Source organism: Littorina saxatilis, linkage group LG13, assembly GCF_037325665.1.
Source record: "Littorina saxatilis isolate snail1 linkage group LG13, US_GU_Lsax_2.0, whole genome shotgun sequence".
Classification (NCBI taxonomy): domain Eukaryota; kingdom Metazoa; phylum Mollusca; class Gastropoda; order Littorinimorpha; family Littorinidae; genus Littorina; species Littorina saxatilis.
The window spans coordinates 9,283,447-9,297,600 of NC_090257.1; the positions used below are offsets into that span (position 1 = coordinate 9,283,447).

The 14,154-nt window shown below is 41.9% G+C and overlaps 1 protein-coding gene across 1 annotated transcript in view; it reads right to left on the reverse strand.

Moving 5' to 3' along the window:
- Positions 1-9,065: 9,065 nt before the first annotated feature.
- The window catches only part of LOC138983553 (receptor for retinol uptake stra6-like), a 61,931-nt gene continuing 56,842 nt past the window's right edge, over positions 9,066-14,154 (reverse strand). The window contains exons 17-19 of the mRNA XM_070356823.1: positions 13,543-13,706; positions 12,343-12,675; positions 9,066-9,693 (exon numbers count right to left, since the gene is read on the reverse strand). Coding sequence (XP_070212924.1) covers positions 9,257-9,693; positions 12,343-12,675; positions 13,543-13,706 — 934 coding nt within the window. The 3' untranslated portion in view covers positions 9,066-9,256. The remainder of the gene's footprint in view (positions 9,694-12,342; positions 12,676-13,542; positions 13,707-14,154) is intronic.

Here is a 14,154-nt window from a genome sequence, read left to right on the forward strand (position 1 = left end):
GATTCAGAGTAAACTACTGGACCGATCTCAATGACATTTGACATGAGAGTTCCTGGGAATGATATCCCCAGACGTTTTTTTATTTTTTTGATAAATGTCTTTGATGACGTCATATCCGGCTTTTTGTAAAAGTTGAGGCGGCACTGTCACACCCTCATTTTTCAATGAAATTTATTGAAATTTTGGCCAAGCAATCTTCGACGAAGGCCGGACTTTGGTATTGCATTTCAGATTGGAGGCTTAACAATTAATTAATGACTTTGGTCATTAAAAATCTGAAAATTGTAATTAAAATTATAGTTTTATAAAACGATCCAAAAACAATTTCATCTAAGACATCTTATTCTTTATCATGTTCTGATTCCAAAAACATGTAAATATGTTATATTCAGATTACAAACAATCTCTGAAAAATAAAAATATAACAATTATGATTAAAATTAATTTTCCGAAATTGATTTAAAAACAATTTCATCTTATTCCTTGTCGGTTCCTGATTCCAAAAACATATAGTTATGATATGTTTAGATTAAAAACAAGCTCAGAAAGTTAAAAAGAATAGAGATAAAGAAAAGCGTGCTATCCTTCTCAGCGCAACTACTACCCCGCTCTTCTTGTCAATCTCACTGCCTTTGCCACGAGCGGTGGACTGACGATGCTACGAGTGTACGGTCTTGCTGAAAAAATGCAGTGCGTTCAGTTTCATTCTGTGAGTTCGGCAGCTTGACTAAATGTTGTATTTTCGCCTTACGCGACTTCTTGTTGTTGCTGTACGAACAACGTGCTGAGAGAGCGTGTGTGTTTGAATTCTTGTTCATTTGTTTATTTCTTTAACGGACTTCAGGGTAGATCTGTAGAAGTATACATCTAACATTTAGGGGCTGTATTTTCTAATATTTGTTCGTTTACAATTGCTTGATTTGTATGTCGCTTTCTTGAGAAGAAAGGCCACATTTCGAATCTTTGAACCGGCTCAGTTGTTTTTACACCCCCGGTATAGGGGTGTGTATAGGTTTCACTGGATGTGTTTGTTTGTTTGTTTGTTTGTTTGTTTGTGTGTTTGTGTGTTTGTGTTCGCATATAGATCTCAAGAATGAACGGACCGATCGTCACCAAACTTGTTGCTTCTTCCTTCGGTGGAATAAAGTGCCGATGCCAATCTTGACGTTTTTTCACCAGAAATTTGTTCTTGGCGTCTGTCTGTCTGTCTGTCTGTCTGTCTGTCTGTCTGTCTCTCTCTCTCACGCAGACACAAATCTTTTTCTCTCTCTATTTCACACACACACACACACACACACACACACACACACACACACACACACACACACACACTAATACAAATACGACAGGGTAACATAGATAATTTAAATGACGAAGAGACGTGTTTCAGAAAACGTCTTTTCTTGGGGATGCATTGAAGAACATGTCAGACGACTGTCAAGCCTCAGTCTGTGTGTTACACGACACTTGAGATTGCCACAAGTTCTCAAATGCCGTATAGTTGTGTTCTTTTATTCTACGTCGCCCGTCTTCGCAGCAGCAGAAAACAACTCGTCAAATTGAGTTCGAGGATTTATTCAGCATTCAATACATACAACTGCACATCGTAGCAGAACTCAAATAGAAGCTATTTTACATACAAATCGCGCTGGCATATATAGTAAATACTCAATCTCGAGAATATTCCAGACCGAACATGATACAACTACATTATACGAGCCGTGCATGGACTAAACTAGCGACATTCTCTTATGACGTACATCAAAAGCGCCGACGCACTTAATCCGAACGAACGCCACGAACTCACGACTAAAACAGCATGGTAAACAACTTGTTTTGACAGGACTAGAAAGTTCACCTGCATTCTCGTCCAAGCATAAATATTGTGTTTACAAAATATAATATCGGTACTTTCCCACAAAGTACAAACAAGTCAACTACATGCAACACACAAAACCGAACCAAAGCTCAGCAACGGTAGCGTTTCCTAACACTGTGTATCAATCCATGTAATTAAGGACACCGATTGACCAACAGATATATTTAGCTAATATTTTGCATGTTATATTTTCAGAGTGTGTTGAAACAATTGTAAAAATAATAAGAGAAATCAATCGAACAGACTTTATGTCACAGAATTTTGAATATGATGACATATGCCAAGATTCAGATAAACGAGGGTAATGTGATTGCTATGCTGTGAAACCCAACTCCTGTGATATGAGAGGGTAAATTTAGATAGTGCAATTTTATATTTGATTGTGACAGTCTTAAAGACATTCGACCTTATCTGTACATTTATTGAATTTAAAGACACGGACAGCACTTTAGGTCAGAGTAATAGGAAATATGATTGGCGTGCTTGTTATTACATACGTGAACCTATGTTTTATGTTTTATGTGTGTTGTCCTATAAAATTGTTGTTATAATCGTTTACAGGCAGCCGAAGAAAATTTTCCATTTGTATGTAATATTTTAATGGACAATAAAGTGCTGTTATTGTTATTGTTTGGTTATTGAATGGGGTATGTGGTTGCATGTGCAGTTTCAGGAAGGAAAAACCCACGACACAGACTCGCTTGCAGTCAGGACAAAGAAGTTGACGCGAAAAAACACAAGAACATTAACTGGTTATTTATTCTAACTAAAACTATCCAGCCACCATCAATCTTGTGGTTACGTGTTCGGTAAATTGCTTGTAAGCACACACAAACATCCTCGCGCCCCCTAATTGGCGTAGAGGCGCGTCCCCCGGGTGGTGGATGGGGGAGCCTTCTCTACTAACTTCTGAGAGAAGGTCGCATCACTCTCGATGCCGTGAACCTAATTAGGATCTTTTTCTTGTTTCTTCTCTATTTCTGCCTCCCCAAAGTCCTTTTACTTTCCTTTTCTCACCCATAACATTCTTCACTTATTACCCTTGTTAAGTGGTTCTTGTATAGAATATAGTCAATGTTTGTAAAGATTTTAGTCAAGCAGTATGTAAGAAATGTTAAGTCCTTTGTACTGGAAACTTGCATTCTCCTAGTAAGGTAATATATTGTACTACGTTGCAAGCCCCTGGAGCAAATTTTTGATTAGTGCTTTTGTGAACAAGAAACAATTGACAAGTGGCTCTGTCCCATCTCCCCCCCTTCCCCCGTCGCGATATCACCTTCGTGGTTGAAAACGACGTTAAACACCAAATAAAGAAAGAAAGAAACACACAAACATACATGAATCACATGGATTATGATATCAACACTTACAATCATACAGTATCAATCACATGGATTATGATATCAACACTTACAATCATACAGTATCAATTGACACATAAACGATCAATCAAACCCTGCGACATAATACATCAACCAAAATGTAGACCCAAACTCAACCGACATGCACCTGAAACCACTGAGAAATAATCTGAGCATACTTGATAACATACAAAATGGCTAACAACCCTTAATTCCCAAAGCACCATAATCTCCCAATTTGTTCTTTAAAGAAATATATAACCGCGACAATAACAGTCCCATCTGATCCACGTGCCCCGTATTTGAACACAACTACAATTACCACAAAAACATAAATGGTACCTTCCCAAACTGTCAACATTCAAAGAAGAACATTACAACACCTGTCAAACAACTACGCACACTGAAGCTTTGTTGACCGAACAAACAAAGAAAGGAACATTAGCAGACGACAAGTCTTAACTAAACAAGAACAATATTCACCTTTGTGCCATCATGCGGGAACTGTTCCTCGAAGCGAAGCACACAAAACCTATTACAGTATTTCACATGGCAAAAATCCTTGAAAATTACACCTCTAGACAACGGGCTTCCTATTACACTAACAAAAAGTTACTTCTTCTTTCAAGACTCAGAAACGTACTGATTAGACAGAGGCCGTTACCCTCGTCATCGGGTTAATATGCAAATGAGACTCAAAACCGGAAACCCTTCAAATCTAATACCTGGACACACTCAAGCAACACTGCTCTCACAGGTTCGAAAACATTAGTGTAAAAAGATATCGGCAACATTACCAAATATGTACACCCAAACACGCCTGATTGTTGACACAGCTTGCACGCATCATGACAAAACAAACAAGTCGCGTAAGGCGATAATACAACATTTAGTCAAGCTCAGTCGAACTCACAGAATGAAACTGAACGCATTGCATTTTTTCCGCAAGCATCGTAGCATCGTCTGTCCACCGCTCGTGGCAAAGGCAGTGAAATTAACAATCCAGAAAAGCGCGGTAGCGGTTGCGCTGAGAAGGATAGCACGCTTTTCTATATCTCTATTCATATCTATATGTTTTTGGAATCAGGAACTGACAAGGAATAAGATGAACATGTTTTTAAATCGATTTTGGAAATTTAGTTTTAATCATAACATAATAGTTATATTTTAAATTTTCAGAGCTTGTTTTTAATCCGAATATAACATATTTATATGTTTTTGGAATCAGAAAATGATAAAGAATAAGATAAACGTAATTTTGGATCGTTTTATAAATAAATAATATTAATTACAATTTTCAGATTTTTAATGACCAAAGTCATTAATTAATTGTTAAGCCACCAAGCTGAAATGCAATACCAAAGTCCGGCCTTCGTCGAAGATTGCTTGGCAAAAATGTCAATCAATTTTATTGATAAATGAGGGTGTGACAGTGCCGCCTCAACTTTTACAAAATGCCGGATATGACGTCATCAAAAGTATTTATCGAAAAAAAGAAAAAAAACGTCAGGGGATATCATACCCAGGAACTCTCATGTCAAATTTCATTAAGATCGGTCCAGTAGTTTGGTCTGAATCGCTCTACACACGCACACGCACAGACAGAGAGACAGAGAGACAGACAGACACACACACACACACACACACACACACATACACACCACGACCCTCGTCTCGATTCCCCCTCTATGTTAAAACATTTAGTCAAAACTTGACTAAATGTAACAAAAAAAACGTTTGTACAACAAACCACCATGCTTTGTCAAGCACAGCTACACCACGCAAAATAACACGCAAAATGGACGACACCAACACTAGCAAGTTAAACCCGGGTGTAACCAACGGCAGGCACAGGGTATCTCAGTTAAAACCACAGGTCCTATTTTGGAAGTGGTATTGATCCCTGATTTACGTTTGTTGTAATGACGTGTTTCTATTTGAATTATTTTAACGTGTCTTTGAGATATGGCTGGAAATAGCGTAATTAAATGACGTTTTTGTAGGCTCAAATGAGATCAGTTTCTCAATTCGCATGAATGTTATATACTTCCTATGCTATGCTATTTGTTTGTTTGTTTGTTTGCTTAACGCCCAGCCGACCACGAAAGGCCATATCACGGCGGTGCTTCTTTGATATAACGTGCGCCACACACAAGACAGAAGTCGCAGCACAGGCTTCATGTCTCACCCAGTCACATTATTCTGACACCGGACCAACCAGTCCTAGCACTAACCCCATAATGCCAGACGCCAGGCGGAGCAGCCACTAGCTTGCCAATTTTAAATTTTTAGGTATGACGGGTCATGAGGTTCGAACCCACGACCTCCCGATCACGGGGCGGACGCCTTACCACTAGGCCAACCGTGCCGGTATGCTATGCTATGCTAACTTGGTTTTTCTGTACCCAGAACTAGTATCTATTTGGGACATGACGTGGTTATATGGTAGGATATATTTTCTGAAGCATCCGATTGATTTTAACCAAACAATGAAACAATCTCCGCGATCACATTTAAAAAAAAAATGATAACAATTGACCGTGACAATTGTTCACAAACCTGCAAAACGTACCATTACCCCCATGTTGAACAATGGCATCAGACGAGATAAAAGTGATCGTAGTCTGAAAAATATGCACTGTGTGTGCTTTTTAAGCACTATTTTAAAGTATTCACCATCTGCCATGTCCGAAAATAGAAATCTTTGAAATCTGTCCCGTCCGGGACACGTTTTCTCTCTCTTTTGCTCTGCTAATGGATTTTAACAAAACTCAGAAGAAAGTCTCTGCTGACTTTCAATTGTTACTGTTACAACTTCTGATATTTACACCCCCGGTATAGGGGTGTGTATAGGATTCACTCGATGTGTTTGTTTGTTTGGGTGTGTGTTTGTGTTCGCATATAGATCTCAAGAATGAACGGACCGATCGTCACCAAACTTGGTGAACAGGTTCTATACATTCCTGAGACGGTCCTTACAAAAATTGGGACCAGTCAAACACACGGTTAGGGAGTTATTGGTGGATTAAGATTCTACAATGACTTATAGAGGCACATATTAATGGTCAAAGGGAAATAACCTTCTCAGTTGGTGGCAGTGAGAATGGTTATTTCCCTTTGACCAACGGGGGTGTTTTTCCTACCTCGCAGGAATTTCTTGTTTATTATAAGGATAGCTTCCGGAAGCATAGAATTATGATATTCCAGTGATATCCTTTGCATTAGGTCGTAAACGTGCGTGTGTGCGTATATGTTTGAGTGCTTGTGTGCACTATTTCGAACACTGTTACTTAAATTGACATGGTCCCCAATTAAAAAAAGAAAAACCCGTGTCTATGGGGAGTGTGCGCCCTACCCATTTCAAACATTCACCCAAAATCCAGGCAGAATGCTCTTGCTTTTATGAAGGCAAATTGTCCCATCTGACATAATAGACGACTCACTAGTGAGGGGTGTGTCTGAAACACGGGGACAAGGAGTACGTGTGGAAAGTTTGCCTCACTAATAGCAAGAGAATTCACTCTTTTGAAACCCATACAAACCCGACAGAGTTATTTCCGGAGTTCGTCTATTTTCAGTGTAACCGAGTGCCGAAACACTACGATCACCTCGGGAAGCGAAGTGCAATCAAACAGGTTTGAAAATGTTAGGGCTAATTTCTTAGCCCTATAAAAACTGTTATGCAAACCCGAAGGTTTCCATGAACATACAGACAATCGGAAACCACCAGACCCCATCACAAACAGAACTCTACAAACCACAGGTGTTGACGTTGTGAAAGGAGCGGTAGCCTCCCCTGTCACATCAGCATTGTGTTTTTGTTAGGTTGCACAATAAAACATGGTACGTATAAATGGTTGAACATTGGTTGTTTGCAAACAAACACATGACATGTTGCTCTGTGCAACGACATGTACGTTGTGAATGTACTCCACTTGCCATGCATACAATAAGGGCGCTCTTGTAATTGTTTGACACACCCTGTACTGACAATTATGATTATCGATTTTAGTATCATGCTTTCGCTGTAAATGAATCGAAAAGTTCTTTTGGAAGGTGTGGCGACTGGATGATGAAGAACAGCCAGCCGATGCAGCTGTTCGCGTTTCATAAAAGGTAAAACTGCACATACATGATTAACTCTTCATGGTTTCACCTGTTTTGTGTTCACTTTTGCTGTCTTCTCTATACTCGTGTTCACCCTTCCTGGCTCCACCCTTTCATGATGTAATTCTAATGTCTTCAAATTCATATACAATGAAGCGGCGTTACTTCACAACTGGTGACATGGCAAGATCGACTCATGAGTTCGTATCTGTTTACGTCCGTAATAAAGTGTGTGGGGATTTGAACGTAAAGAGTACCAGCTATTGTGTTTTCAGCGTAGCAATAGGGTCCGATATTTAGACGAGACAAGTATAATGCGACGAGTCGAAGACGAGTCGCATTATACTTGTTCGAGTCTAAATATCGGACCCTATTGCTACGCTGAAAACACAATAGCGATTATATAGCTGTTCTGACCTTGATTTGTTGTTCCAAACTTACAAAATGACAGTTTTTGAGTCGATGCGTTGATCTCAGGTTTTGATAGCAGACGCCGTTTCTTATGCGCATTAGTTTTGAGCAGGCGCCACACTGACTTTGGAAAAAAACTCGATTTGACAACACAGCTGTTAAACAGCTTTATATTAGTTCATTCGCATACAACAAAAAGAAGTTTGATTTTTTTTCATTTTGAACAAGACTACTTATGAAGAAGACCAAAACACAACATCAACGGAAAACTAGAAACAACTGAAGAACTAGGATGCAACAAGGGGAGGAGAAGAGAACAGCTAATCCGTACAACGCGAGCAGACGGCAAGAAGTTTTCAGTTTGGGTGAATGGCATTTATACTTGTCTCGTCATGAAGCGAACTTTTCAACCTAAGTTATAAACGACCACATGAATGTTAGTGCCATGGGTTGTATTTAGTGTGGAGATAAGAAAAGCCGAATGCGAAACTGAGTTTGTGTTAGTCGGCACTGAGCTCACACAGGCACACAAAAACGGCTGTTCCGTTTTACTCCCCTGTTTGTACTACATCTTTCGACTTTGGGCATTTTGTGGTGTTTAGGGACAGAAAATAATTGGTTTAGTCCTGTTTCATCGGGAAGTTAGCAGAAAAGGGTATGCTATCGACATTTGTAAAGCTGAAGAGGAATTTCAAGTTGTCAGTGTATGCTGTTGTCGATAGAAACATCGCCGCGTGGTAGATGGGTAAACCGGAACCATGCGTCTTTGTTATTGACAATATGCTTTTGGATATTGAGTAAAATGGCCGACTTCCGTAGCATTATGCTTTGATGATCGGAAGAGACCATCCAATCACAGCCCCCGAATTTCCCCACGTGTTCACGGGGCGGGGATATAGCTCAGTTGGTAGCGCGCTGGATTTGTATTCAGTTGGCCGCTGTCAGCGCGAGTTCGATCCCAGGTTCGGCGGAAATTTATTTCACAGAGTCAACTTTGTGTGCAGACTCTCTTCGGTGTCCGAACCACCCCCCGTGTATACTACATTGGGTGTGCACGTTAAAGATCCCACGATTGACAAAAGGGTCTTTCCTGGCAAAATTGCTTAGGCACAGTTAATAATTGTCTACCATACCCGTGTGACTTGGAATAAGGCCGTGAAAGGTAAATATGCGCCGACATGGCTGCAATCTACTGGCCGTATAAAATTTCATCTCACACGGCATCACTGCAGAGCGCCTAGAACTGTACCCACGGAATATGCGCGATATAAGCTTCATTGATTGATTGATTGATTGATTGATTCATCAGAACAGCTATATACACGTATAATGTATTTGCTTCAGGTGCACAGAAGTCATTCATAGCTTCACAGACGTCATCTCCTTGTGAGCAAATGGTGGATCAGCAGCATGGGAAACAGCTCTTGTATTGCTTTCCCATTCTGACTCTGTGGAGACGAATTTTTTCCCATCACTTTCTGAGCCTCGCCGGTCCGCTTCAGCAGTGCGTTATCTCAGTCACCGAGACGTCTAGCTCGTCGTGAGTCCAGGTCTTGGTCAACACGACAACTGACGTCTTCTTCACGTCCCCCTTACCCGCTTCAACGTCCACCATCTCAGTCTCCGTAACGTCGTCGTTGTGGGCGTCATCATCGTAAGCTTTGTCCTTGGATTTCTTGGCGGTGGGGTTGTACTTCTCCCTGGCGTCGGTGATGTCTTGCTGAAGCTTGTCGAAGTTAATATCGGCCTGCCTGTCGGAGACTGCGATATGGACGCCGAACAGCCTGGCCTGACGTAGCATCTGCAGGTATCCCTTGCGCATGACCCGGATGTCGGGGTTGTGGAGGAGGGTGTACATGACGTGCCAGTTGAAGCGTGCAGCCTCCCTCCTCCTCCGCTCCTCCTCGCTTTTGTACACCCGCTCGGACACGCTCACTGCACACAGACAACTCCACCTTGTGTACATGTTGCGGGAAGAGGACAAAGAGATGTGATGCGGAAGGTACCAAGAATGATATTTCTATGATGCAGATCCTACACTAATTCTAAGCCCCTTGCAAAAGTAATACACTTAACTTGGCAAAATAACCCCCAAAACCACCTTCTTCTTCTTCTTCTTCGTTCATGGGCTTAGACTCCCACGTTCACTCATGTTTTTAGCACGAGTGGATTTTTACGTGTATGACCGTTTTTACCCCGCCATTCAGGCAGCATACGCCGATTTCGGGGGAGGCATGCTGGGTATTTTCGTGTTTCTATAACCCACCGAACTCTGACATGGATTACAGGATCTTTTCCGTGCGCACTTGGTCTTTTGCTTGCGTGTACACACGAAGGGGGTTAAGTCACTAGCAGGTCTGCACATAAGTTGACATGGGAGATTGGAAAAATCTCCACTCTTGACCCACCAGGCGGCAGCGACCGGGATTCGAACTCACGACATCCCGATTAGGAGGCCGATGTCTTACCACCACGCCACTGCGCCCGTCGTCTCAAAAACCACCAATGCCGTATAGTGTGTATTCCCAAACGCGTGCTCCCGTCCTCGTGTTTCCGACACTCCCATCGCTAGTGATTGGCCCCTCCAATGTTTGGCAGAGATTTTGCAAGAGGGAAAGGTCACTCTTCCTCAACCCATACAAACCCGACAGAGTTATTCCCAAAAATCGTCTACTGGAAGGGTTATCTCTTCCCCTGTAAACGCCTGTGTAGAATTGTGGAGATTTACTATTTACAAGTTAAAAGAATACAGCACAAAAAGGAAACAGCATAGAAAGCACCAAACTCGTGGAGTGTGTAACCCAAGTGGAAGGCTACACCTATCCCACCTAAAAGCCTGTACAGAACTGAGGCGATTTAACCTTTGCCGGATGCCGCTTTTGACTACACACGCCCGACGATGCGGGTTTGTCTGAACCCATACATTTGAAAGAAGGTTTTTACCGTTTATTTCTCTAACGACGGGGTGGGTTCAGGGAAACCCACAGCGCTACTTCAGTGGGTGCATCGAGTTTCTCCCTTCACCGACTTCTTGCAGGGGAGGGAGAGGGGGAGGGAGAGGGGGAGGGGGAGGGAGAGGGAGAGGGAGAGGGAGAGGGAGAGACTGAGAGAGACTGAGAGAGACTGAGAGACTAAGAAAGAGAGAGAGAGAGAGACTAAGAAAGAGAGAGAGAGAGAGAGAGAGAGACTAAGAAAGAGAGAGAGAGACTAAGAAAGAGAGAGAGACTAAGAAAGAGAGAGAGAGACAGACTAAGAAAGAGAGAGAGAGAGACTAAGAAAGAGAGAGAGAGAGAGACTAAGAAAGAGAGAGACAGAGAGACTAAGAAAGAGAGAGAGAGAGAGAGAGACTAAGAAAGAGAGAGAGACTAAGAAAGAGAGAGAGTGACTAAGAAAGAGAGAGAGAGAGACTAAGAGAGAGAGAGACTAAGAAAGAGAGAGAGAGAGACTAAGAAAGAGAGAGAGACTAAGAAAGAGAGAGAGAGAGAGAGAGACTAAGAAAGAGAGAGAGAGACTAAGAAAGAGAGAGAGAGACTAAGAAAGAGAGAGAGAGAGACTAAGAAAGAGAGAGAGAGAGACTAAGAAAGAGAGAGAGAGAGAGAGACTAAGAAAGAGAGAGAGAGAGAGACTAAGAAAGAGAGAGAGAGACTAAGAAAGAGAGAGTGAGAGAGACTAAGAAAGAGAGAGAGAGAGACTAAGAAAGAGAGAGAGAGAGACTAAGAAAGAGAGAGAGAGAGACTAAGAAAGAGAGAGAGAGACTAAGAAAGAGAGAGAGAGAGAGACTAAGAAAGAGAGAGAGAGAGACTAAGAAAGAGAGAGAGAGACTAAAAAAGAGAGTGAGAGACTAAGAAAGAGAGAGAGATTAAGAAAGAGAGAGAGAGAGCCTAAGAAAGAGAGAGAGAGAGACTAAGAAAGAGAGACAGAGAGAGAGAGACTAAGAGAGAGAGACAGAGAGAGAGACAGAGAGAGAGACTAAGAGAGAGAGACAGAGAGAGAGACAGAGAGAGAGAGAGAGACAGAGAGAGCTAAAAGAGAGACAGAGAGAGAGACACAGAGAGAGAGACAGAGAGAGAGAGAGAGACAGAGAGAGAGAGAGACAGACAGTCAGATAGACAGACAGTCAGATAGACGGATAGACAGATAGACGGATAGACAGACAGACAGACAGACAGAGCAACTGACAACAGACATACAGACAGAGAGATACGGACAGACAGACAGAGAGACAGACAGTCTCTTGGAGACAAACAGGCAGACAGACACTGTTCCGCCGCTTTGGTAATTATGGGTGTAGCAGAACCCGCGCCGTCGGCAGAGGGATAGTTACAATCACTACTACTCTTTAAAAGTATGGGTTTGCGTAAACCCGCGCAATCGGTAGTGTTTATGTTAATTAACATAATCAATTAATTTTAATGTTTTGTCATGTACACACTAAAAATTTGCAGACAGAGAGCAAATTAGGTGTGTGAGAGATACTTAAAATTTCAAAACGATACCTTTAATGGTTCCAGAGTTACAATGATTTTAGTGTGTCTCTGGGTACAGGTGAACCCAGGAAGCACGGCAAAGGATATTATAACGTACCCTGTATGATGACGTCATCATCGCGCTGAACGCTCTTCTCGCGTGTCTTCAGCTGCATCTCGTTGCTCGCGCAATGGGATCCGTTCAGTTGTGTGGCGCCCTCTTTGGCTGCGTTCAGTTGTGTGACGCCCTCTTTGGCTGCGTTCAGTTGTGTGGCGCCCTCTTTGGCCTCGTTCAGTTGTGTGGTGCCCTCTGCGTTCAGTTTGCCCTCCTGAGCCCTGACCCTCTCTCTCTTGTGCTGCAGTCCCAGCATCATGACGCGCGTGAAGATGATGACCACGGGGTGGGTGTGGGCCGCCTCTATCTGCATGTAGCCCACGTAGGCCTTGAAACCTGCACACATCCGTCTTGAGAGGTGAGTGGCTGGAGCAACCTGGGTGTTCTGCATGTTTTAGCTTATCACCCTCGATCAGGGCCACCTTTAGGTAAGAGTGTTGCGTGGCACGGCGTGTTTTGCGTTCTGTCGAGTTTTGACTGAATGTTTTAAACATAGACCAGGAATCGAGACGAGGATGATGGTGTGTGTGTGTGTGTGTAGAGCGCTTCAGAGAAAACTACTACACCGAACGTCATGACACTTTACATACACATTCTTCAAAGTGATTTTTCCTGTACATGTTTTTTGATGAAGTCATACTCAGCCTTTCGTAAAAGATGAGGCAGCACTGCCATGACCCCATTTTGTAACCAAATTGATCGAAACTGTAATCAATCAATGTTTGACTCTTTTAAATAAGTTAATTAGTTTTGTCATTTGAAAATGGTTCCATTGTATTCCTCATCTTCTCCTAAATACAAACATTATGTAGTTATGTAATGTTTACTCCGATTAAAGAAAATTGGTGTTTGCAAATGTTGTACTACGTTCGCATGCTTCGGCGAGACGAGCGCAATCCGTCTTGGTGTTCTGGTTTGAGCTAGCCAAGCCTTACTACTTGTAATCTTAGTGATGGCAGGTTTTCAGTGTTGATGGTTTAGTTTCAGGCCGACAGATGGACTCAAATGTGTTGATATCGCTTCAAATGACTTTTTTTCTTTCTCCTGAATATACAAATATATAGATATGTCATTTTTACCCTGGCAATGTGCTCAGAAGTAAACAAAATTGGTGTTTATCAACGTGTAACTATGTTCGCATGCTTCGCCGAGACGAGCGCAGACTAACGCCGTCGTATAGAGTGATCGAGAAACTGAGCCAACCTGGGTCGATGAACTCGAAGCGTCTGGGCAGCGTGCTGTTGTCAAGGCGACTGAGGAAGACGATGCCCAAGAACATGGCTTTGAGGATACGCAACAAACATGACACCAGACCCAGGAAGATGTTGTAGAAGAACATAAAGTACGTAAAGTTGAAGTAAAAACTCCTGCAAACATAGGCCAGACAGTGTATCAGACTTGAGAATAGAAATCCAAAAACAGAAAGACTGCCAACGTTCCGAAATTCAGATTAAAAAACAAGAATAATAGGTTAGGCCAAAAAAAAAATAGGTGTGGTTACAGTAACATAGCCAAAAAAAAATAGGGTAGGAAGGTAGGCAATCACTTTTTTTTTTTAAACTTTTTTTTCTAATGTGTACAAATTAAACCTACTTGACAGGGTAATAAGTGTGCGACTCGGGCGCTTTCGCTTTCATTGCGTTTTTTGCACTCGTTTTGTTTCTTTTTGTTTCTTTTTTTGACAAATGTAATAAAAAGTTATAGGGTCGGCCCCTAAAAATAGGGTAGGTCGGGTTACCGTAACCACACCTTTTTTTTTTTTTAGGTTATTGGAACGTTTATTATTGACAAAACAAAACGTTACATTTACTAGTA